Raw genomic sequence first — 27180 nt, forward strand, 5'->3', positions numbered from 1 at the left:
AACTGATTCCTACCGCGAAATGCAATGTACGATGGAGGGGAAAAATGAGGCAGAACATATCTGACGATGATTGTCGATGGAAATGGGATTAGCATTCAAGCAATGTAGCGACACACCGCATTGCTGCAGTCAAGATCATTTGGAAATTGGAGTAGTCATCCTGCGACTTCGGTTACATTCTACATACACCTTCTCCGGTGTAAGCCCACATTACCCGCCCCCCCCTATGACACTAGTTTGCTAAAGTCACCCATAAGCACGACGGCATGACGATGACGCAGTGAAGGCGATCACAATGGAATGGCAAAGAAGGAATGCCATCGATGGTACGGCAGAGGTGGTATGACGATGACGACATTGAAATTACGATACTGAAGTGATGATAGTATAACTACGATAACGTGACGACGACGCCATCAGGGGCAATGAGATGATGACGAGTAGATAACGAAGATGCTTCACGAGGGCATGACAATGGATACATGACTGTCTGACGACGACGCGATGGCGACGACGGCATGGCAACGGTGGCACATTCCTGATTGAATAACGACAGCCTGACTACGACGGAATGACAAAGAAGGAATGAGAAAGTCGGTATGACGACGATGACATGACGACAATCGGATGACGTTTCTGAAGTGATGACGATGATAAAATGACAGCGTGACGGCAATGGTAGGACGAAGACTGTGTGACAACAACGGCATGACGAAGTTAGAATGACGACGACGGAGCGACCACGACGGCATCATGACAACGGCATGACAACGAACTAATAACGATGAATGTGTGACGACGATGGCATGACAACGGTTAGTGGAGAACAGGATGACAACGAGTGTATGGGGACGATGATGTGATGACAATGGCACGACGAAGATGGCGTGACAACGATGGCATGACGACAGTCGAGCGAGAAAGCTGCAGCGACAATGGTGGAACGACCGCGACGCCCTCACGACAACCGCATTACAATGAATGCATGACGAATGCATGACGAGAACGGCGAGACGCCGATGACATGTCGATAGTAGGATGACAAAGCTGAAATGACAAAGATGCATCGACAGCGAAGGCACCACATCCACGAGCACATAATCAGTGGCCCAAGCTATTAGACAATTTCGGCCACTGTGTCAGTGTAGAATGCCTGGTGACGACAGCATGACGGACTGAGTCAAATGTTGAAGCTGGAATAACGACGATGGAACGACCATGGTGGCACGATGACCAGGATTACCAGGCTCGTTGAAAACTGGTCATTGAGCTGGCGTAAAAGAATAGACAGGTAGGCAGGCAGGATCGAAATGCCCGAGTAGGCAAATAATGCTATTTGAATTGAAACAGTCACGCAGGATTAGGTTGAAGTGATAAATGTTATGAAAAAGATTGAGACGTTAGATTTTTCTGTGCAGTGAAACATTAGACCAGTTAAAATTTACTTTCTTTTCACTAACGTTAGCAGTGCGAAAATAGTAGCACAGTTTACGCAAATAGTTGCATACATACGCGCTGTGTGATGTCACTCCCCCATCCCCCTCCTCACGTGTAGGGTAGCAAACTGTACTCAGTCTGGTCACCCTCCCTGCCTTTCCTTCCTCCCTTCTCTCTCTCTCTCTCTCTCTCTCTTTGCGTAACTGTGATGTCTTTGTCATTACTTGCAGTTTGTGAAGTCTGAGTACTCCGTCCTATGTTTCTTCCTGCAAAATAGCAAAATGAGCTCACGAATCCTCTTGATTAAACGGATTACAGCTCGCAGTGGAAATTTTTCAGAAATTCCCGGATTTGACTCCTGGTGGATGACGTATTCTTCGAATGGTGAACTCTAGCGCTCAATATATGTTTTATATAAAATGTACTTTTCTCTTTGCTTTGCCGATACCATTGGGGCTTGGTTTGTTGCCTTGGCAACCAATTTTCCCTTGGGCATCAGGTTAGCCCACCAAGTTACGCCCTCGTGCAGAACTCTACACCTACCTACATAGTGCGCATATTTTAAGGCGAAATCCATATATGCCCCACGAAGCGAAAAATTCGGCGTCCCTGCAGCGTTACCATACGATGGTACCAAATCCCAAGTGACCAAGTGATGACGTGCAGTTCCCGGCGCTGGACCTGCTCTCACTACAAAGTCCCACGGTGAACAGCCACAGCGTAGGCCCTGGCCTGCTCTCAAAATAGGATTAAGGTGTATTAAGGCTGATTAAGGTGGAACAAGATAGATTAAAGTGAATTAGCGTGAATTAAAGCGTATTAAGGTTGGTACAAATCAAATCAAGGTGGATTAAGGCGGAGCTTTAATTTATAGTGATGACTTAGATAAGTCCTAATGCTTCGCATTCGAATCACGTAAGATACGTAAGTGACTGTCAACTTTTGAGCAATGTTATTGCTTTGTTTCCTCTCACTCCAGTAGTGTACATACGTTTTTTTGAAACCTAGCTCCTGTTTTCAAGCTTTATATCAATACTTCAATCCGATAACAATATACAGACTAAAGCTCGGCCATCGCATGGATATGTGACATGGGTCTGGATCCGAGGTAGTTGGTACGGCATCATTTTTCTTAAGGCCGGTCAAACGCTCAAAGGCACGAACCTCGAAAAGAAGACTGACGAGGCGCTTGGACATGACATGGGCCGATCTCGGATGCAGTGTAATCATGAGCGTGTGTGTTCCTAGATTCTAAAACACGTGCAAATTAGCAGTGTTCAAAACATGGGGTTTATCACATTTTTGCGGTTTGGTCAATTGCTTCCGGCGCATGCGGCCAGCAAACGCATAGCCTTCGAGATACATTTTGCCTATTCAGAGAGGGCTGTCACTGAGGCGTGAATTTGGACGCCAAGTATACGTGGTTTCGCAAGGGTTTTAATGCGACAGCATTACTACACGTACAAAGATTTCACCTTCGCCGATGTAGGGAGGCGTGTCCTCAGCGGATCAACTAGAGCGACGGAGCGGGGAAGGAGCAGCGTAGTTGTGTGACGTATGGATTCACGTGACAAGGAGAGCGGTGACTTGAGCGCTGGTAGTTTTGAGTGAGGTGGACACGATGGATTGCGCAACGCTCACGGCCTTTGCTCATCATGAAGGTGTGTAAAGCCGACAGCTGAGCTTCGCATAGCTCATTTATGTGCGTGCGTTTATTAGCGATATGTATGGTCAGTGTGTCTTATGCTTCATAGCGACAGCAGTTGCATGAACGTATAGAGTTTAGGAGTAAGAAACAGAAGGCAACTCGAATGTGCTGTTTCCGATGACCACAGGTGACATTGTTGTTTCATATACTGCGGGAGTAGAGTTATATGGGCATAATGACTGACAGGCTATCATGAAGTAGAAAAAAAGCAAATATTGATCGTAATTAGTCCATGATGAAATTTTATAATGCTATCACATCATCAGAAGCCAACAAACGCTGACACCAAGAACAACATAGGGGAAATTACTTCTGCTTAATAAATGAAATGAAGAAACGATAAGTTAATGGAAATGGAAGTGGGTGGAAGAACAACTTACCTTAGATGGGGAACGATCCCACAACCTTCGCATTTCGCGTGCGATGCTCTACCAATTCAGCTACCGCGGCGTCGTTTCCCCACCACTTTCTTGGGTATTTATGTTTCCTAGTAAAACATTGGGACTGTTAGCCAGCGCCAGCACTCACAGACCTTGGTAGCGGACGTGGAGTATCCTTTCGGCCCCAGGCGTCACGAGAACGTGATCTTTTTGGGTGAAGGCAACCGGTCAATAAGCCCACAAATGCTACCTGAAGGCATCAATGGCGCCGCGGTAGCTCAATTGGTAGAGCATCGCACGCGAAATTTGAAGGTTGTGGGATCGTTCCGCACCTGCGGCAAGTTGTTTTTTCCTCCACTTTCATTTCCATTATTTTTTCTTTTCCTTATTTCATTTATTAATCCCAAGTAATTTCCCCTACGTTGTCCTTGGTCTCAGTTTTTGTTGGCTTCTTATGATGTGACTAATAAAAATAGGGCCCCTCGGTTAACCCCTTTTCTTCTCGTTTATAATGCTATCACATTATACAGCCACTAGAGTGAAGTGTGATGACGGATGAGTCCTGTATAACTTCTCGTTGCAACTGTAAATCATGGTGTTAAGTTTGGCTATGAAATGTAGCAGGAAAGAACTGTCGGGGAAGAGGAGGACCACGAGAAAAGTGTTACGTCCTGGGTACGCGGCTCAATGAGCTTACGTCGTTGAGAGCCATGCTTTGAGTTCCTGTTGAACAACGGTCGGGATCATCGCAATCGCGGTTGTTGATGGATAGGTAGGCGAGGCGGAGAAGGACGGCGAATAGGCTGCCTAGAACTCACGGCGAACAATTTGAGTTACGTTGTCACAGATGGCTAGCTTGCGGGGATGGTCCTCACAAGTCGACGTAGCAGCAGTATCGTGCAAGCACACGGTGTGGAGCGTGATAATGTGGCTCTTAGCCTGTTTGAAGCAGCAGCATTCATTGATAATGGCGTCGATAGCAAAGACGTTGCCTAAAACCTGCAAGCTGAAAACGTCGTCGGCGATACCCTTGAGTATGTGTGTCACTTTGCATGTTTCAGACGTCTTGTCAGCCTTGCACCAAAGAGCCAGGACGTCTTGTATTTATGAGACGTAGGGTTCTGTGAGTCTCAGAACACGGATCGCAAAAGTGTTCTTTTTTCTACGGCCGAGCACCTGAGTGGTTTACCGAACATTTTGCGAAGTTCTTTCTTTCAAAGCTTCCCAACGTGTTAATTCGACTTCGTGGCGTTGGTACCATACGCGTTTGGTGCTGCTCAGGTAAAAAACGAAGTTAGCGAGCACGATCGTTGGATCCCACCTGTTATTAGTACTGGTGCGTTCATAAAGCTTGTTCCAGTCTTCAACGACAGTGTCATCCAGGTTGAAAAAACAGACCAGGGTAGCGAGTCTGGGAAAGCGTGACGACTGGAGCGGTGTCGAGTGTCGTAGCCGACATTGATGAGTCTCTTCTCCAGCAGGCGCGGTGGCAAGCTCGCTGTAGCGATCCCTGCCGAGCCCTGTGGCGAGGACGGGTATCGCCGACCTCCACCAAAATGTTACGTGTGGATCTACACAGACAAAAGAGACTGCTTACACTGTATTTACAACAGCAGCGCAGCCAGAGACCAAGATGGAAGCCAGCTCGCGAAAAGCCCAGATGCCACTGGTTTCCTGCTCTTAAGCATATGTCGAGTCATACCAATATATATTTGCCGGCAACCTCGTCTCCTACCTCCGTCCTTTAATGCGCTGCGCTACTTATGAGCTTTTAGGCCTGATTCACACAGCCATCACTCACCCCGTCCCATCACCGACATGGCACCGGTTTCCGTCAGGGGAAAGTGTTTCCTCGTCGGTTCCCCATTGAAAAAGACTCATATGGACCGTACCATAACCGTATACGGTCATTTGAGCTTATACGGTAGCAATAGATGTTTTCATACAGGATCCTATATAATACAGAATTATGGATACAAAGCATAGAGAGCATAGAAGATCTTTTCTATAGGGTTTCTCATAAAAAACACAGCTATGACTTTTCCACACATTTGCACAAATTTTACAGGTACTCTATACTATAACAGTTCTACGTCAAAGGCAAAGTGGTTGGCGTCTGCACTTAAGCACAATCATTGTTCACAAGTGTTGAAGAACCACGCAGCCACATGCCTTTGTAAACCCAGTTAATGTACTGGAGTTTATTATGGTACCATTCATGTATTTCTCAATTTATTTTGGCTCCATACAGCAGCAGCAGTCTAAATACAGTTTCTCTGCTACTAACAATCGTCTTGATCGCACCGACGTTTTAAGGAAGGAAAGAAAAAGCAAAGCAGAAGGCAGGGAGGTTAACCAGAATAACGTCCGGTTGGCTACCCTACGCTGGGGGAATGGGAAAGGGGAAACAAAGATGACCACCCCGTTTTAATAATGGCTAAAACACCTGACCCTGCGATTTCTACGCTTTATACACCCGCTAAATATGCTGTGGCTTCACGCCACGCCTATGTCGCATTCCACGCCGCATCCGATTTGTGGCTCTTCTTCAAAAGCCACGGCGCCGTTGCGTCTGAAAGAGCCCCCGACTACCGAAGTTGTCGGCGGCGATAACATCGATCCTGCAGCTCAACCGCTACCAACATCGTCATCAAAGAACAGCTTCAGCCTCAGAATTGACAGTAGCGTTGAACTCTCGCCAAGCCTGGATGGACTCGACGTGGAGATGGCGGTCCCAGGAGACGCAAAGCGTGCCCACGCATCAGCCTCTGGCTCGGACGGCGCCCCGGCGATGACCAAAGAAACCTTGGCCTTTTTCGGGAGGGTCAAAGTGTGTTCTGTGACGTGCGCGGTCATGAACCCTGGATATGTTCTCGGAGCGCCGACTTGAACGACACGACACGACCAAGTCAGTTTAATGCCACTTTTATGTCTAAATATGGCAGGGACTCAACATTATTTCATTAAACGCACAGGGATTCTGAAGTCCGATAAAACAAGCCGAAATTGTGAGCCAGGCGCGCGCTAAAAGTTGTCACATTCTGTGTTTGAAAGAAACAATTTTTTTTTCACCGTAGTACATGTTCTTGCTTTCAAACGCACTTTCAACCTAGACTGTTTTTTATCTTTCGCGACGTCACGCTCTAGTGGAGTCAGTATTATCATTTTCAACAGAGCTGCCTTGCGGAAATCATCTTGTATTTTATGATGGGACAGGGTTGATATTGGAATTTGGTTGTGTACTAACTTCATTTAGGTTACGTATGTTGTACACCTACGGACCCGCGCAGGCCACGAAGTCCAATGATTTTTTTTTTTTTCGTGACGTGGACGAGTATTCCTTGGACGGTCGTCACGTGGTGCTTGTTGGAGATTTTAATTGTGTTTTAGACAGGCGAGCAGATCCGCAAGGCCCGAGCTAGGGTCGACCTGATTGCAACGCACGGGAGTTGCGCCACCTCGTTCAGCACTTTTCGTTGCTGGATACATACAGACTTTTTCGTGGTTCTTCATTTCTTTGGACGTGGCGACACGGTGTGTCATGAAGCAGGTTACACTGTGCTTATGTGCCAAGCAATTTAGCTCAGCATGTCTCATCTCCTGTTTATATTTCCGATCACCGACCAGTTATGCTTGAAGTTTGCTTCCCTGCGTCTTCATCAGCAAAACCTTGGCGCCTCGACATCCGCGTTCTACAAGACGCGCATTCGCGCTCTTGTTTGTCAAGAGTCTTGCGAGCCTCTCTGTTTCTAGTTCTGACCCAGTCTCATGGGATGCACTCAAGGCGCAGTAGTGCCTGCATTATTTAGTGGAAGGGCGTGCACTCAGACGACGTATGTCAGAAGAACTGGCTGATACCACCACAAAGCTCTGTATAGCCCTTCAGACCAATCAGACGACTCCGCTGATGCGTTCACGGCAGCGTGAGCTGCGGAGGCGTTTCCAACGCCTCATCGCGGCATCGCGTTTATAAGCTGCTGCTTCTTAGCGATGCAGACGAAATCCGTGTGCACACCCTGCAGTTCTGCGCTATGCAAGAAGCTCGCTTTTTAGACAATCGAATACATTAGGTTCTGCGGCCCTAAGAGCACTTCCTGTTACGCCGCCTCCCGCGCGTAATTTTTCGCTCTTTGTAACGCATTTTGAAAACATGGCGCGCACGACTGTGCAAATAGATCCTGGTTCTCGAGGATCTCGTACAATGTTTAGTGGGGTGCCTCAGGTTGCACCTAAGGTAGCTGACCGTCTTAGTGTACTACCGTCAGCTGGTGAGGTAAAGACAGCATAATTTTCCATGAAGCATGGCTCGGCCCTATAGGGCCGCACGGGTTGCCCGTTGAGTTATTGGTTCCATTTTCGTATCTGTTATCAGTCGCTGCTTTGAGAGCTTTGAATTCCCTGCTAGTTTTCGGGACGGCCGTATTGTGCTGGTACCTAAGTACGATCCATCATCAGTTCGTCCAGAGGAATGAAGGCCAATCACGCTTCTCAAGGTTAACTACGAAATCTTCACAGTTGTTGTCACTCGACGCTTGGGAAGCCTCATGCCTTCATAAATAGGACACCAGCAGGCATGCACGGTCCCTGGCAGAGAGATACAGTCTCTCTTCTGTTTCTTTCGATACGCGTGACATAATGACATACACGCTGACCAGGTCGGCACGTGGTTTCTTGGTTCCACTAGATCAAGAAAAGGCATTCGATCGCCTTGAACATATCTACATTTTTCATGTACTGACCTCGTTCGGCTTTTCGTCAAATTTTGTTGAACCTATTAGGAATACCTATTCAAGTATCCGAAGTACATTGTTCCTTGATGGTGAAGAAAGTGCACCGTTTCCCGTTACTCGTGGCGTTCGTCAAGGGTGCCCTCTATCCCCAGTACTCTTTCTGTTCAGCCCGGAGCCATTTCTGTGCTCGGTACTGAAAGACCCTTACGTGTGCGGTCTCCCACTGCCTGGTAGTGGCGTTGTGGAGGTGACAGCCTTCGCCGATGACATCACATTGTATCTCAGGAATGAAGACAGCTTATCCTGTAGCCTTCCAATTTTCACTGAGTACGGAAATATTTCAGGTGCAGCGCTAAATTTTTCAAAATGCCGTTATTTGTTCGTTGGTTCCCCACAGACACGCCTTTTCCGTCTTTAAAAGAGTGATCTTATTCGTATTTTAGGCCTTGATTACACCTATGGTGACATATCAGACTGCGTGCCTCTCAATTCTTGAAGATATAAGGTGAAATATTGAGAATGTTCAAGGGTTTGATTTACCCCTAGAAGGAAGGCCCTTAGTACAGTCTCTATTTTGCGACTTTGTACGGTACGTTTGTCACGGTGTATAGTCAGGGTTACGGGTTACTAGGTCTTTGCAGTCCCTTCCTGGTTCCTTCTTCTGGTCGGGTAGTACAGAACAGGTCAGTCGCGCGGCGCTTGAACAACAACGCTCTTGCGGTGGGTTCACGTTCCCAGCTGTGTCTGTCCGCTGCCGGCTGCTTGCTCTGCGATTTCTGCTCCGTCTGTTACAGCGTGATGAGTGTACCGCGCGTAAACTCGGCTGCTATTTTCTTGGCACAATAATTCGTTATATGATACCAGGCAGGCGCACACTTAGATCGCGGACCACAAGTGTTAAACGCACCTGCATTTTACTCTACGGCAGTGGCATTTTATCGTCACGTACAAAAGATATATTTCCTGATGTAGACGCTCTCGAGAACAGTGTTGTGGATACAAAGACAGCCTTACTGCTTCCTGTAGTTCGCCTACCGCACCGCGCAAGTTCCTGTAACGTGTCATGGGATGCAATAACGGTGTCAACCTACGCGACTTCATGTGGCGTCTAGGGTGGCAAGTGCTTCCAACGCATGACAGAGTAGAGTGGTGCGTTATAGTCCTCAGTATTCGCTGTGTTCCAACTGCCCCCTTTAAGAATCCAACAAGCATGTGCTGCTGTAATGCGTCATCACTAGGGTATTTTGGAGGGCCGTGCATGGTGGTTTTCGTGACCTTGGAGTTAGCCGCTTTATTACATCTGGTCGCTACTCACGTGGCCACTTCGCGCTACTTTAGATTGCTGCAGAGGCCTTTAGTCTGTGGCGTAACCGGTGCGAGGCTATTGCCACGGGACACCGCTATCGCCCTCTGTTTCCGCTTCAGGAGAGGTTCTACTTTGAGCTACTGTGGTTTCTGTCAAATGAGTTTTCCTTTCTTGGAGAAGAGGAGTTTCTTCGACAGTGGTCATGCCGTTTCCTGTCAGTGGCTGATGGACGCGTATGACTTAATTTTCAACCAGCCTGGTTCTTGTAGCCAGGCCATCAAAAGTATTCACTGAATATACATGCATGTAGGTGCACGGGATTTCTGTGTCCTCTAGTATACTGATCATCTCTGTATATACACATCTCATAGCACCGCCAGAAAACTGTAAAGTCACATCATCATTGTAAATAACCATTGTGTACAGTGTTATATTGAACATCATTTTGTATAATGTGACACTCAGTTTATGTGTAACTTTGCGTTTATGTGGGTCTATGTGGTTATATGTTATTGAGTGTGGACTCGGACACTTCCTTCAAAACGTGCCATGTACACAATGCTTCGTACTTTGTATATGTTATCGTCCTGGTGGAATTGTACCGTCATTCCGACTCAGTGTTCGTATCGTCTTTTGTTGAAGTAAACTTTTTCTAGAAGATCCAGCTGATACTCTGAATTCTTTGTTTCTGAAATATATGCACGTTTATCCCTTTCTTGCATGCACGCGACGCAGGATGTTAACAATATTAACAGCAAGCCTTGAGAAAAGAGCACTTCTTGATTAGAAAAGGTTTTTTGAATACAAACATTTTGGGGAAATCTTAAATTCCTGTTTATCCGAATAAGGTAAATCGGTGATATAACTGATGTTTTGTGTTCAAAATTAATTTATGTGGTGCTCGTGCTTTTTTACATAATGCGTTTATACTTGTGTTTCGTGTTTCGGCCATTCAATATATTCAACTTTATATATGCACATGTGTACTGAACTCATGCACAAAACTTTGTAATACCTATATTGTTTAATTGTACAGTGTTAATACATCTGGCGTTCTACTGAGTGTCATATTTAGCGACATTATTAATTCTTTTTGCACATATTTGTTTCCTCAGTTGGCTAACTTACAAGGAGTAAACAGCTCCGCCATACAGGCGCCAACCTCTCCTATTAACCATTTCCAACAAAGGATAAGAACAAGCATGTGACGAGGTGCTTGTGGTCCGAGGTGGCGAGAAATGTGACGCCCAACGCTGCCGTAGCAGGCAAGTGATCAAAATTTTATACGGATGTCATACGCGGGGCACTTTCAATTCCGATCGAGCCCGATCGGGATCAAATTTCTCGATCACGATTCACTTTTCTGCGCAAGTTAAGAAGCCGCAGTTTCACCCGAAAGGCGAAACATTGATTGCGATAACAAATTAGCAGACAGCTATACGAAGTAAGGATAGCAGTATAATTGGCCGTATAAACTTGTAAGCATTCGCTTACTAGCTAAATTAACAAGCCTGGTGTCACGTGAGCACAAACACACACGAGCAATTCTCACTCGATGACCGCGCGCACTCGCTGTCAAAAGGCTGGAGCGAGAAAGCGCGGCAGCAGCAGACAGCGAATTAATCTTCGCGCTGCATCTCTCTTGAACGCGAACTAAGCGGAGAGGACACAGTCCATACGAAGCTATAAACCAACGGCTTACCTAGACTCTGTAATCATCGCGTATCGGGTTGGCCGCATCGTACGCAGCAGGAGCCGGAGTAGAAGCCCCCCCCCCCTCGTCCCGGTGCCTTGCGTGCGACGGAAGACGGCGCGCTTCCTCCCCGCTTTCCTCCACTGCGCGTACGAGATTGAGCCGCCGTTGTCGGCTCATACTCGCGCGATTTAACTTGCGCATACAGCATACTGCGCGCTGCGACGATTTCGTCACCCTTGCGCTTTGTACGGAAAATCACGGCCACGGCGGTGCCAGAAGTGTTCTTGGAGTGTCGATATAAATGTCATCGCAATAAAAACTGGACGATACGGGGCTGGTCCGTGCTCCTAATGTATCCGTAGTCCCGTTTATAGCGATAGAAATTATATGGATACTCGAAGTGTGTTCTCTCCATCGGCGGCGCCGTGCTAACACGGTATTGGATTGTGGAAAGAGTACTCGCGCGTGTGTACGTTTAGAATGTCTCCAGAAATGCCAGAGACACGCTGTGCGTTTGCCTGCGTAAACGAAGAAGCCAAGTGGATGCACCCTCGCGCTACGCTCAATCCGCTCTGCAGCGGAGCCAGTGACATCGTTTCGCTCTCTGCCTATGCACGAGCGTTGTGCACGCACAAAAAAAGAAAATCCGGCTCCGTTACATTCTGCGAAAGTCGATGTACAGCGAAGCTGCTGCCCACGTTAGGCAAGAACAGCCGTCGTTAGACAAGCACCACCACCGCAAGCGACGTACGTCACGCGCTTGCACACGCGTGCGGAAAGTGCAGCGTACAAACTCAATCTCCTGGTCCATTAATTCGCCAAGAGCAAGTGCCTTATTGAACCGATTGAATTTAAAGCGATAGCGTTAAGGGCCCCATGTCGTCACAGAAAATTCGGCGTCGGTGTCGGTAGCGCCGTCCGTATGATAAAAATCATCCCGATCCACGCAGGTCCTCGGCGTGACGCATAGGTGTTGCTGAATTAATTGAATTTCTCAAAGTAAAAATGTGTCAGGAAATTCGTAAAGTGCGAGTTACACAAATGCTGCAGACATGATAGCTTCGGACTGTAATTCAAATGATAGAGAAAGCACAATCCTGTTACGCGGAAACTCAAATACAGAGCCCTTATCCAGCTACCATTCGAGGTTTGTCTGAGTGGCCGCGGCCGCTAGGTGGCGGTACCGTTTTTGGGTGAGCACGAGAGCACTAAAAACCCCGAACTAGAGGCTAACAGCTTCGCTGTAAAACTAGCGTTTGCAGCTGTGTATACATACCACACCACGGTGCGTTTGAGCGCAACGGACAGTACACTTCAAGCTGCAAACACTAACCGTTTTCCTTCTGTCTCATGGCGCCAGTGTTTTGAGGCGCCAGGGCGCTGTTTCTTCTTCGCGACAGAAGTTGCGTGGCGTGCTGTGTCACAACATCTCACCTCAGTGTGTTCTAAGAACATCGCTTCAGGAACTTTAGCGCGATGCTAAGCCTCTTGCTGGCGTGTTAACGCTTCACTGCCCAATGTTCTTGAGGCTAAGCCGGCGAACAAACTCTCTCCTTGGACGGAAACCAGTGCCGTGACGATGAAAGAATGGGTCGCTTGACGGTTGTGGGAATCAGGGCCTTACGCAACTGCAGATGGTATTCAGGAGTTTAAGTCCAATACACTCATTTTATACGCAACCACGCTGAAATGCCTACGCCAACTACTTCCTATCCTACATGACCACCGTAGTTATGCTGGGTGTACTTAAGATTTTACGTCTAAGTCATTGCAAAGTTCTAAATAGCTGCAGAAACAATCAGTATTTGCAAATAGGTTTGCATGGCACGTATTCTATTTAATCTAATATCTGAAACACAACCAACTGAATCATACAAAGCGCCATTCAGAGGTGAATATATTACATATTAACATTGCGATATTAATCAGCAATTGACGGTATATTGACATACGACTATGCTATGCCTAGGAAGCACTTAAACATACAAAAATCACCTAAAATTATTCTCAAAGTAAGCGGGTATAGGTTTTGCCAACCACCGAAATCAAATGGACACACTAGCAATACATCCTTATAGTATGTTGCTGATGTCGAAATCATGACGGCTTAAGACGACAACAGCAGCGTCACCAAGACGGAATGACAGCGATGGAATTACGATGGTCGGAAGACGCCAGCGACACGGCAGTAGCGTGACGACAACTGCTGCTTGCGGATGCTGCTTGCGTCCGCAAGCAGCAGTACACGCAACTGTGCAAGCTGCACTGCTGCTCGCGGGCGCATACCCACTTGCCAAAGTTGGCGTACAAGAGACTGATTGAAGAGCGGCACATATCCAGTGTTACAGCTCAAGTACCACAAGTTTGCCCAACGGTCGGTTCCAAAGCCTGTTTCCTCAGCACAGCAACCCGACGATACCCGTTAGACCATGGACCCAGTGACCGAAGTTTGCAGCAGAACGGTTAGGCACAAACAAGCGGACAGACAGACAAAGATACTGTAAACTGGGCGAAGTTATCAAAGAATGCTAATGGCGTTTAAAATACTGACAATATAGAAAACAGGTTACGCGACGTGAATATCTGCCAATTTCCCTAGACGATTCTCGGCATGCTACACTTTCACATAAAGAGAGAAAAAAAAGTGACGTGGTAGAGCCGGCGGGGTCTCGGAGTATCAGCCACAAATCCAACTTTGCCTGATCATGCAGCCCAAACAAAAGGAAGATAATACTTGAAGTTGCGGCGTGGCTATTATGAAGCAGTAATCGAGTCAAGCATGGTGTGGTTTAAAGCCCTTTTTTAAGCCTGTTTTTATGTATGTGCACTTGCGTGCACATACAGAGAAAAGGGTGTGTGCGCGCCCACGCGTGTGCTTCCGGCTTTACTTCTCTTGGTTCCTTATTCGTGCACAAAATATACGTCATTAAAGAGCCCGTTAAAAGGGCAGTGGTGGCGGTTTTTAAGAATTTCGACAAAGAAGCTACTCGGACCTTTTCACGTTATTGGAGAACCGACGCTGAACTCAGCCCGACATCGCACCGGAAGCATCTGTAAGCGACTTCTTCCCGCTAGCGTCGTCGAGCAGACGTGCCTAATCGACTTCGGCGAACGAGATACGAAAAAACTTTGGAGTACACCTAAGCTTTGCCATTAACAGTGAAACGCATTCAATGATCTCCAAGTGCTTCTCACGCTTCCCGGCAACTGCAGCTTATGCAACCGTAATACCGGGAAACGCTGGCAGTGAACGCTATCCAAGAATCTGTGCATGCAAGGAACCGAGGGGGACGCGTCGCTCCTACTAAGACTGACCTCAAAGGGCAGCTGGAAAAGGCTATCGCGTTAAAAGGGGCTTGTATTTCAGTTTCAGCATAACAGAATCATGTTTTTCATATATTGAAATTGCATCCCGACGGTATCATGTCTGTCGGTTGTGTATAAGCCGTACGTTACGATTTTTCTACGTATTTTACCTTGAGAAATGCAATTAGTTCAGTAACTTCCTTGCGCCACATAGAAGGTCTGCGTGGTTGGGTATGCATAGTTCGAATTTATTTTTTGCCGAAGCGACGTCCGACGCTGGCAACACGAGGCATTAACGCTATCGCGTTAAACACAAGATGCATCAGTAGCACAGTTTTATACGTCAGGGCTCTCCTTTCCTCTTTCTGCCGCTGCGGCGACCGCTGCCAGGCGTTTTCACGTGATACTGCAAAGCGCATGACGCTCATGGCAACGCCCATCCTTCCACAAGTCTTCACAAGCGTCTTTATTTGTCTCGCATTACGAGACTCTTGACATAAAATACTTTTCTTTCACACGACGTTGTTGGCCGCAGGAACCTCCGGGTTTTCTTTTTGTCGTTCTGCGTCCTCTGCAGTTACTCTAATTTCACTCCATTTTGTTCTCTGGGTATCGTCATTTCCACGAGTAACTATGCATAATGAATAAGAAGAAAAATGCACTGTGGGAACGGCAAAGTTTTCGGCCGGAGGAGCTCACTCACTGGCCTTGCTAGCCGCATAGAGAAATGGTGGGAAACAGAGTGGGTGAGAGAATGCAGCAGACGGTGAAAGAGGGCAGTGAGCTATGTAGCTATGAATAAAGATGTGGCAGCGGCCATTGAGGAAAACGGTTTCTGCACGGAATGCTCGCTCAGGACCGGATGGCTAAGGCAGGCAAGAAGCTGCGTGAAAATAGGAAGACGGTTCATCGTCGTGTATACGTTGCTGCTGTTGTCTTTCTTATACAAATTATCTTTTTTCCGCAAGCTCTTTAGTAGACCGTCTATCATCCGACGATTTTTGGGGCTTTTAAATCGATTTTTACATCTCACAGTTCTAGAGCCAGCTACTGACTGCTTTAATAAATAAAGTGCACACGAAATTAAGAGCCTCTATTGGGTCTTCAACAAAATCGATATCTGAACAGTCAGTGGAGCCAATGGTAGAAAGGAATTTATCTGTGTCGAATACTGTAGTGAAGTAAGAGGTGGCGATGTTAGCCTAACGAATTTCGAAGACTAGAAATCGGAAAGTGATCAGTGAGGTCAGTGTTAACAACGCCCGTCATAACGGGAACGACCAGGTTTGTTAAAAAATGATCTATTAGTGAATGAGAGCCCTCACCAACGCATCTTGTAGATGATGCGATGAGGTGTTCAAAGCAATATCCACTGAAGCAGTCAGTGTAGGCTGTATACGAGCTAGAATTAACATCCAGCAGGTTGATGTTTACATTTCTCACAATCATTACACTCTTATTTTCTGCCAGTAATTTGTTCAGTACGTTATCAAGAGCACAGAGGAAATCAGAAAAGTTAGAAGCTAGTTACCTATAAACACAGCCGAGAACAAAACTTTCAGTACTGCATGCCGCGAGAGGCTCGTTAGTCTCCACCCATACCGTTTCGTAACAGTCAACGTGAAAGCGTAAATCATTTCTGCGAGTGCAACTGATGCGAGGAGAAACAAGGATAGCAGCACCACCATGCCTACTGTTTAAACTGTGACAATATTCAGGACTCTAACAACGGAACCTATGCATGTTACTGTCATCGCTAGAAAGCCACGTATCAGAAACACAAGTGAAAGCGAAATCCTGATCAAGCGAAGACAATAAATAATTTATCCCCTCGTGATTCTTCCGTAGGCTGTGTGCATTAAATGTATCAATGCAGGATTACTGTGGCTACGTAAATGACGAAGTTCACACGGATGCGTAAGGGACATCTCGATGAGAACCGTCACGTGTTATCAGCACAAAGGGTGCTCTTACGTGAATATGCGCAGATCCGATTCGGCTGAAATTTGTAATACCCTGCTATCAGTAGTTTTTCGCGCTTTGATCTGGCTTTGATCTCAGTCCAGAGGTAGCGCCACTTTTTTGCCTTCTTCAGGGCAACTGCCTTCGCAAACAGAATTTTATTACAGATTTTCAGATGTGCCAGAAAACTCAAGGTGGCTCATTTGAAGCCGGGCCTTGCGGGCCCGCTTTACCAATTCATTCTTCTCGCCTCTTGGAACAAAGCGAGCAATTAAATGTTGATCGGATGATTTCGATAGAACACGATGAACTGTCTCAATGTCCGATTCAGATAAAGGACACTCGATGACATCGCCCATATGCTTCAGAATGGCTCGGTCATCCTCCCCTTCGTCAGAGGAATTCCTTTAACTTCAATGTTGTTTAGTCTAGAATATTGCCCCAAATGAGCAACACGTTTCCCAAGCATTTCATTTTTGGCCAATAAGACCTTGTTTGAAGCAATCAGTCCATCCTGCGTGGTTCTGAACTCATTAAACAGGTTGCTCATAAAGTCAGTGCTTTCGCGAAGCGAGGCATATTCAGACAGACCAAGGTCATTCAATTTCAGTTTGATTTTAGAGCCCATTTCTAATATCAGCAATTCTCTCTCTCTCTCTCTCTCCATCCTATCCACGAAATGTCGTTCCAGCTGTTCAATTTTTTTGGCAAGTTCTTGACACGTAGGCATGACGTAAGCAAGAAATCAGCACTTGAAAACTTGATAAATCCAGAGCCAAGAGGGCTCAAGCACTGGTACGGCTCCTGAAAGTACAAACGCAGAGTTTCGGTGCTACACAACTGCCGCAACTGCCACCGCCACTGCCGGTCGAGACTGCACTCAGTATTTCGTGCTCTCCTCTTTTGCAGGTGGTAACGGACACCCGAGGCCACCGAGTCATGGAGTTTGAAGACGTCCTCGAGAAACTCGGAGGGTACGGAAAGTTCCAGAAAATGCTGGTGTGGGGGTACCTGGCCCCCGCTTCCATCCTCATGCCGGGGTACTTCATGAGCCAGATATTCATGCTGTCCACGCCCAAGCACACCTGCCAGCTGCCGGACTTTGTGCGCGACTCCTACAACCTGACGGCCTCCGAAGCGCTCTTCCTAAGGAGTGCCCTTGTCAGCGAAGACAACTGCAGGGTGTTCCCGGCCACGGCGCTCAACTCGAGTTTGGTGAAACAAATCTTGAACGGTGCTTACGGCGCAAATGGGTCGTCGTGGCTCGCGACTGGCGGCATCGAGTGGGAACCGTGCGAGAGGTTTGACTATGACAGAACTTTCTACGACAACACCGCTTCGACTCAGGTATACACGTGCTTTCGATTCCTGAGGTTGATAACGCTGTAGTGCTGATATATGCGATAATACCCGTCCCGTTGTGAAGTAACGTATAGCCACGCTCAGAATGCACGCGGTACCTCATTTTCGCGTTTGCTAAACACTCGCTTACATTACTCAAGCGGGATAGAATAGTACGAGAAAGTTGTCGCACGGTTTCGAAACGAAATAGCGTAAGGCACAATAAACACACAGACAAGACGACTTCTTGTGTTGAACAGCTTTCTTTTGATGGCACAAAGTGAAGCCCGCTGTTGCAATTACCGCGTCAAGTGTGCGGACTACGTCGGGTCACGCCTTGCTGAACATATCCGGTGCTAATGTGATCACCGAGAGTCGGTGCAGCGTTGAGCTTGGCCTGTGGTCTTTAGAAGGAGACGACGTGGGGATGTCGGAATGCTGGTGGTGGCCCGGCGTCCTTCATACGTTCATTCATTTGCTCATTGATTGATTGATTGATTGATTGATTGATTGATTGATTGATTGATTGATTGATTGATTGATTGATTGATTGATTGATTGATTGATTGATTGATTGATCTGCTCGTTAAGGCAGCCAATAATTCATATGATCCGAAATGTTGGCAACTTTCGTGGCTAGCTTGTCCGGCATTTGAACTCTCGCAGGGCCTTCACTGGCCACTCTTTCCGCGTAAGCAGCGCCTATAGAACGAAACTAAAATGTTGTACGAATTTGACTAGACGAGGAAAAGGGTGTGACGTGTAAGCTTAGACAATATCGCCGAGAAGTTTCTGCCATCCTATTACATGTTTACATCCTGTTACATGCCATCCTGTCAGAATTGTGTTGTAGAAAAAACTAAGCGTTCGAAATTTTCGAAAAATTTGTCGAACGTTAAAAGCAACGGCTTGTTTTGCCATACGCCGCGGAATTTCAGTCACGCGGTCAGAAAAAGCAGAAAAAACAGCTGTGCAGTTCTCCATTACGTCGTGCAGCAGGGGTATTGTTTCTCATATATTCATATTTTCAACAGTTGCACAGTGCGCGGGTTGAACGAATTGCTTTCGTGAATGACGTGTATTCACAAAACCCTGAGAGGTGTGTTCAATTTTACGCTCGCGTTTCTGGGGAGGACGGGTAATTTCCTTGTCGCTTATCTCAGAAGAGCAACGTTTTAACCTCAATATTTGTAGTCTTTTTTTATATATATACGTTGTTTCCTTCACTGCCTCATAGTGGCTCTCGTATCGTAAAAAAATGTTAAAACATTACAAACAACTATGACTGATCCATTAAAGAAATGGACACGAAAGTACCCTGTTTTGGCGATGAAAAAGTTATCTTGCAGAGTAAGTACGACGGCTCAAATAGTGAAATCGTCGAATTGAAACAATTATCAAATTAGCAATATAGTGGTCTTCAATATTCTAATCGAATACTCATGCCTTTATACTCTAAAAGTAGAACGAAATACATTAAGATCGAAAAAGAAATTATTTCAGTGAATACGCACAAACATAGTTGAATGTCCGGCTCAAACAGCCAGAATTCGAATTCAACGGAGCAAGGAAAAAAGTTATGGGGTTTTACGTGCCAAAACCACTTCCTGATTATGCGGCACGCCGTAGAGGAGGGCTCCGGAAATTTCGACCACCTGGGGTTCTTTCACGTGCGCCTAAATTTAAGCACACGGCTTTGTTTTCGCCCCCATCGAAATGCGGCCGCCGTGAGCGGGATTCGATCTCGCGACCTCGTGCTGAACAGCCCAACACCATAGCCACTGAGCAACCACGGCGGGTAACGGCGCAAGGATAAGAAATAAGCAATGTGAATGGTTGGGCACCCAAAGCGGCCGTTAAACTGTATTCACGACTCTTTTTTTTTTCTTATAGGGCAAGTTCTAAAAGATGCATTTCAGTCATAACAAAATATTCCAACAAATACGATATTACAGCATTCAAACGAATATTTGCACTCGAAGCAGTTCCATTCGTATTCAAAATTTCACATATTTTCTCACCCCTAAGTATAAAGAAAACTGTGCATAAATAGACTACACGTATACAGATTTCAGTGACTGCCTTGTTGCAACTCATAACAGTATCCCATCTTCACCCTAGCTTCATCGGTAGTTCAATAGAATCGATTAATTGTCCTGCTCCAGAGGTTAATGTCCTACACATTCACTACGTGCGGGATCCATACTGATAAGAAGCCGACAGTAATTTTTAAGGTGGTAGGCCACCTTCAAAACTCAATTTTTTAACAATTTTTTTGTTTTCCACATTTTATGTATGCTCAAACATTCAGCAAAACGTTGCAAAAATTATCTTCCTATCGTCATTGGTTTGACAGTTACAGTGAGTTTTCCAACCCATACCCTGATATTGCGAAACCGAAAATCAGTACTATTCATTTTGTATAAATATTATTCAAAATACTTTTTTTTTCATTTTATGTTGTCGCCAAGCAGTCTCACGAACAAAAGGGAACTGTAGTGCATCATCTCACGGGTGCTCCACCTATGAAGCTGGCATAACCTAACCTCCCTGTCTTTCCTTCCCTTTGGTCTCTCTCTCTTAATTAGTCCTCTATGTAGTTTTGACATCTTTCACACGGTATAAAGATTTGCTTACGTTTTTCTCAGAATAATAAGTTTCCCCGCCTCATGTTACGCAAACTTTGATAATTCTTTCTTTTTAATAAACATACTGATATAAAATTTTGCACACTCATTTCACACATAAGCGATGTAAATTGTACGAAATGTGTGCAACGAGCTAGAACAAAAGAAATTCATACAATATTTTTGCATTTACAGCTCATTTTGCAAGTACATTTGGTCAAAATTGGCAAATTTTCTCACTTTGCTCATTTTTTCGAACATTCCAATAAATTAATTAAATTATGGGGTTTTGCGTGCCAAAACTACTTTCTGATTATGAGGCACGCCGTAGTGGGGGACTCCGGAAATTTCGACCACCTGGAGTTATTTAACGTGCACCTACATCTAAGTACACTGGTGTTTTCACCCCCATCGAAATGCGGCTGCCGTGGCCGGAATTCGATCCCGCTACCTCGTACTTAGCAGCCCAACACCATAGCCACTAAGCAACCACTGCGGGTTTTTTTTTTCTAACATTACTTTCGTATAATTTATCACATTTATTTATCCTAGTTCATTGCACAGGTTACAGGTTAGCTACAAAAATGTCAAACGTTTACTCAACTCAGCAATTCATTAGTTAGTTACAGTGCTGGCACGACTAGCACTTTTAGCATATTTTATAAAAAAATACCTTCGAATAAAGTAAGATGAGCCATTTTCTGGACTATAAATAGTTGAATAAGCTAAATAAGACATGCTTATTCAGGGGAAAAAAAGGTATTTGAATCCTAGCTCCTGAATTAAAGAAAAAAAATTGTGTGTGTGGCCTACCACCTTAAGCTGCTTGAAAAAGAACGCAGGAGCATGGCAATATCGGTTGCCTTTTTTGGATTACCCATTTAATGCTCTCTTCACCTTGTAACGTACGCTGCACTACATTTTAATCGCAGACGATCATGATATTTCTGTTCAGTGAGGCCTTCTCTACTGTTCTATTCTGTTCAGCAACGAGTCCTCAGCTATTTTAAAATTGAGATTGAGGCTGAGCGTGTGCGATGCGCTGAAAATTACTTGGTTTAACAAATGAAGCATACTAATCCGCGCTGAGATAAAAACAAATTATTTGCTAGAAGGACATTATTAGCGGCCGAGTTCAAGCATGCAAGAATAAGCCGCTTACTTTTAAAGCCTTGCAGCATTAGCTCTTCCCTTCTCGCAGGGAGGTATGGTATGACAGCGCACTAGCAGAATTGTATGTGCGCGCGCATAAATTAATGTACTGGCAAAATGTGATCCCGAGTTGTCGAATACTCAACGCACAATGAACGAATCGGTCTGACGTTTCATTTCTTTTCCACGTGCCTTGAGGCATACTTGTTAGCTACACGCAGATGTAAAGACTACACGTAAAGACGTGTAATGTCGACAGTTGGGCGGCTTTGTAAGCGTAATGACCACGTTTCCAAGCCATGAGAGCTTTTGGATGAGAACACAGCGACCGTGCTGCAATGGATGCAACCTGCGAGCGTTAATAAATTTCCGTTATTTAAACAGTGCAGTACGTTTTCGTTTCTGCATGACACAGAGTTATATCGAGAACGTCTGTAAGCACGTGTTTTCCGTTAAAAAAGACGCTTACTAGGAACGCGCGTCCTGTACGTTTTATGGTTAAGGAGTTTCTCGCTGTCAACCTGACCTGCTTTAGTTACGTGTTCTTGCGCTATCAACCGACTTTCTAGGTGCCGCGTGCCCTAACCGAGTAAGTTACGCCATGGGTAAAACGGACACCGGTAGGCTGCCCACGTGCACCAGACCGAAACGTCGTGCTCGTCGTTGAAACCTCGTTTACTGCACTGTTTCTTGTAGTTGTTGTTGTTTTGATATGAGACCCGGCCAACTGGTTCAAACACAGACGATAGCACTTCGGGCATGCGTCGCCATTCGGTGGAACTCTCAAACAAAAAATGGCGAGTCATTCTAAAGCGTTGTTTATATACGCAGCAACTGCAGAAATAACGTAACTGTCGCTAACGCAATCGTCACCGGCAACCGTCAAGTTTAGCGATTAGGCACACCGCTTGACGAGTATACAACGTGCGATTTCCGCTAACTCGTTCATTTCCATTTGTGTCGCCGTTAGCGCAACCATAGACGAACGGAAATGGTAGGCTACGTTAGATCTCGCTATCCCATAACGCAGTGAAAAAGTTGGGGCTACTCTTTTCCCAATATAATGCGTGCGCCCCCTACAACATCCCTACAGTTTTCCACGAGACGCGCTGTGGACGAAAAAGAAAAAAAGATTCGCTGATGTGTCCGACGATGACGTAGTTTCGGGGGCAACCTGGCCGTCACTGACAATGATATTTTTCGTGTCTTTCAGTGGGACTTAGTCTGCGAACGCAGTCACCTGCCAAGTCTAGTGTTCACAATTACAAGCATAGGAAGCGCGCTGGGAACGATTTTCTTCGGAACACTGTCAGATAAGTACGGACCGTCTGTTACATACTGCTGCGCTTGAAGAATCGATGAAAACTCAGTTGCTCACAGTGAAGTTGAAATGTTGTAGCAAACGAAGATTTCTAAGGAACGAATGCTCAATAAACAGACTCGTTTAGTGAGAACATTTGAGTTTAAAGAATTTGACATTTTAGCTTAGTGTTAGAGCTAGAAATTTACTTAGGGTGGACGCTATCTCTTGAAAAATTTGAAATGAAAATACTTGGCCAATGGCCAACCTAGGTGAAAAGCGCTTGTCGCTTGATTTTTTCTTAAATATCAATACGGAAGGCTTATGTTAAATATTTGTGGCCTTTAATACAAAAGTATCAATACTATCCGAAATATATAAGCAAGGCAAGCTTGGGTTTGTTATATGACACGTTGTTATAGGGTGCAATGATGCAATTGTATAATTGTGTGTTGTAATTATATTTGCATTTGATAGCTCAGCTGCTGAACTGTGAGCTTCTGAGGGTATCATATGACAATTTGAAGAGCTTTTATTTATTTATTTATTTATTTATTTATTTATTTATTTATTTATTTATTTATTTATTTATTTAAATAATTGGACTGTACATGTTTATAGATACTGACGCATGTTACTTGTACCATCTACTGTGGCTTCCTGGACTCTTGTGCAGAACTTTGTATATGCTCACGATCTCTGACTGTATTCAGTGTTTCGTGATGAATTCGGCGACTTCATCTCGTTTGCCAAGCCACAATGAGTAGCTGGTGCCTGCTAAAGACGCCGAACAGCTTTAGCTGCACAGCTGCAACAAAGTTTCGGAGCGACTAGAAAGCCTAGTTTAAGATAACCTAGAATAGAGGATCCTCCATGCAACATTTGAGTGAGAGTGTGACGAAAAGATCGCAAAGGTAGCCGTTTTCGATACCGAAACTATAGAAACGCCGCTATTACCAATTGCCAGAAGTGACGCCTGGCCCAGAGCGCGCGGCTCCTAAAACGTATGGCTTCCGAGATAACGCGAAAGCCAGCGGCTGCACGCGGCGCGCTGAAAAATCTCGGAGGTAACTTGCCGGGAGCCATGTCACAGCCTGTAACCACCAGGTCCATGCGTTGTCTGTTTTGGAGCAGTTTTTAAAGGCTGCTAACAAGAAAATACTGCTATTCTCAGCCCTGCGGCTTAGCCAAGATTGCTTCTGTGCTATATCAAGTGCTTCTGCGAAGGTCTTTAGCATTTTTTTTAAAGATCACCAGTGACAGATAACAAAATTACAGCATTTGAGCTGGTTTACATAAAGAGGGGGACATTAGTCGCACGAGAATTCGAAATGCATTTTTTTATAATTACTAAAAATTGATAAATGCTAACTAGTTACCCTACGGCACATATGGGAACTTACAAATTGCAGACTGGTAGTCCGCAAGCCGGGTCCACTCCATGTGACAAATTATGCGGCCGACACCATTCGCGAGATTTGCGCCATCAAACTTGCTGTAAAAACGAACTGCCGTACCACTTACTCTTCCAACAAAATTGCGTTTTATGCAGTGAAGCAGAAACGTAACTGGGGCGCCAATGTATTTATTCGCAAATTTCGGGAATTAATATGTCAAAACAGGTTTCATCCTGAGAAATCGTTCCAAGTGTATCCGCCTTGCGAACTCTCCGCCTACAATTTGTGAACTGCGATATGTGACACGAGGAAATTATTTAAAAACTTGATTAGGGAATTTTAGTAATTAGTCAATTATGCATTTCTATTTCTCGTGCATATAATGTCCGCCTTTTTTGGAAATGCAGCTCAACAATTAGAATCGTGCTATCACCCACAGGTGATTTCTGAAAATTGGTAAAAGATCTCGTAGAAGCACTCGGTATACTGCTCAGTTATGACCAATTGAGCCAAAATGAAATCCATAGTTGCAACTGACTTTTAACACCATGTCATTAACGAGAAAGGAAAGATGTGGGCGAATACATGGCGTTAAAATGCGGCGTTCTGACGACATCATTCATCCTCCGTCATCCTTTGACGTCATTCATTCCACGCGGAGGACGCTGCACAGGGGTGGCTAAAGATTGTTAGAACTGAGACTAAAGTACTGCTGTGAACAAGGAAGGCCGCGTAATGAGGACGTGCGTGCTTATGATCGCAAGACTGGTACTTATGACAACCAATAGGGCTAACGATCCCGTGACGGCGACTCAACAGGATCGGCCGCCGGTTCGCCTTCTTCATCACCGTAGTGGTGGCCACCGTGTTCGGCATCGCTTCCATCCTCGTGACCAACTTCGTCGCCTTCGTCGTCCTGAGGTTCGTCAACGCCACCATCATGCCGCAGATATTCCAGATCCCGTACGTGATACGTGAGTATACATTCGAGCCATGCCGATAGGCCGTGTCTTTCTACTGTCTGTAAATACCGCGGTGCGCAAGTGACCGAAAGAGCATCGCAAGCACTGCAAGTAACGAGCTATAGCGCTGCGAGCTGTGTGCAAAAAAAAATGAAAACTGCAAAATGAAGGTCTTCCTTTTTTTCTTATCTTTCTTTTTCGGAAAGATACGAAAGTTGTGGTTTAATTGCGCGCCGCTCAGAGGCAATGGTTCAGTGTTTATGGAAAACACAGTAAGGTCCCTGATACGGTTTGAAGAAATTTTCTAGAGGCGCTGAGTACAGCTGCAGTAAAACATCAAAGCCACAATTCAAGTGAAGCGTCTCAAATTAAGTAAGCTACGGACGATTACAAGTTACCCTGCTCGCTAGACGTGCTTTACAGACGCTGCCGTAGACGAGGGCCTCGCGACAGGGGCAATAAAACGCGCGCGCGTCCTCCACGCTCAATTCGTCCTCCCTTGCAGCACCAGATATTCTATCCTGCGTTAATAGCGTTATGTGGCGCAGCCTACCTACAGCACCTGACAGAGGGTCTCACCAACACCGTACAAGGCGACGTTGATCTATCTATCTATCTATCTATCTATCTATCTATCTATCTATCTATCTATCTATCTATCTATCTATCTATCTATCTATCTATCTATCTATCTATCTATCTATCTATTGCTTATTTATTTAAAACGTCTATTAGCCGTTTCAGGAGCGACTCGCTGGCATCAGAGCTAATAGCCCTGCGGCCATCTCGAGACCGCTCCTCCAACCCCGGTCAAACACCCGAATTTACTTCAAACAGGATTGATTGATTGATTGATTGATTGATTGATTGATTGATTGATTGATTGATTGATTGATTGATTGATTGATTGATTGATTGATTGATTGATTGATTGACAACGCACACAGTGTTGGAGCTGGTGGGCACCAAGCAGCGCACGGCCATGCTTGCCGTCGGCTGGATGTCGTGGACCGCCGGTCTGTGCCTGCTGCCGCTGGCGGCTTTTCTCACCCGTGACTGGACAGTGCTTGGTCTCATGTGCTCTGCAGCAGCAGCGCTCAACGCTGTCTACTGGAAGTAAGGCGCCACTTTTTTTTTTACCCTACGTACTGCACGTCCTGTGAAGCTAAAGGCTCGATATGAGTATCGCGCCTGTCAAGCATACTGCACTCCGTCACTTGACAGTGGCGCGCGTCTCCACCTTTATAGTGCGCGTTGTTCACAAGTTTAAGCTGCGCTTGTTCCTGGATGTGACGGCACACAGAATAAAACCCGAACAGCGGGCAAGAGCTGACGATAGGGGCCTATATTTCCACATAAAGGTTATTATGCGATCAGCTACTCCTGGCCAAATAATAATAGGCTACGCATTCTTGGAAGTAAGCGTTTGTGTGTTCCGGCCGAGATTCGACTATTTCGCCGTTGTGTTCAGGAGTGCAAACACACTCCTGGACACAGTACCACAGCAGTGTGCTTGCTGCGAAATTAATTTCTGAACTGGAACATAGGTCGCTGCCTGTTACTTCGTCAGTGTAAGAACACCTCGTGAAATTTTACTGTATCTTTACAGAAAACAATTCTTAGAGACAATGCGGGGTTAAGAGAGGGCTCCGTGGGTGAACGTAAGATTCAGCTGGATTCATTGCTTCCTGAATAACGGTCCGAGTAACTGTAAGCTGTTAGGAAACTCTGCCCTAGCAACCCTCAAAAGTGTCACACATCCAAAGTATATGGAGCAGCTTGCATGCCATCTCGGTAGCCGCGCAGCATTTCCCGCCCGATAGAAAAAGACGTCAAACCAACAGCGTATGGCAGCTTTTGTTTTCAGTGTCCCCTC

General features: G+C 45.7%; 1 protein-coding gene across 1 annotated transcript in view; it reads left to right on the top strand.

Annotated features, from left to right (window-relative positions):
• Positions 1-27180, top strand: part of LOC142585710 (organic cation transporter protein-like) — a 40993-nt gene that overhangs the window by 1247 nt on the left and 12566 nt on the right. Inside the window, exons 2-5 of the mRNA XM_075696680.1 lie at positions 17435-17872; positions 22859-22962; positions 25162-25316; positions 26252-26420. Coding sequence (XP_075552795.1) covers positions 17465-17872; positions 22859-22962; positions 25162-25316; positions 26252-26420 — 836 coding nt within the window. The 5' untranslated portion in view covers positions 17435-17464. The remainder of the gene's footprint in view (positions 1-17434; positions 17873-22858; positions 22963-25161; positions 25317-26251; positions 26421-27180) is intronic.

This window comes from Dermacentor variabilis, chromosome 6, assembly GCF_050947875.1.
Source record: "Dermacentor variabilis isolate Ectoservices chromosome 6, ASM5094787v1, whole genome shotgun sequence".
Classification (NCBI taxonomy): domain Eukaryota; kingdom Metazoa; phylum Arthropoda; class Arachnida; order Ixodida; family Ixodidae; genus Dermacentor; species Dermacentor variabilis.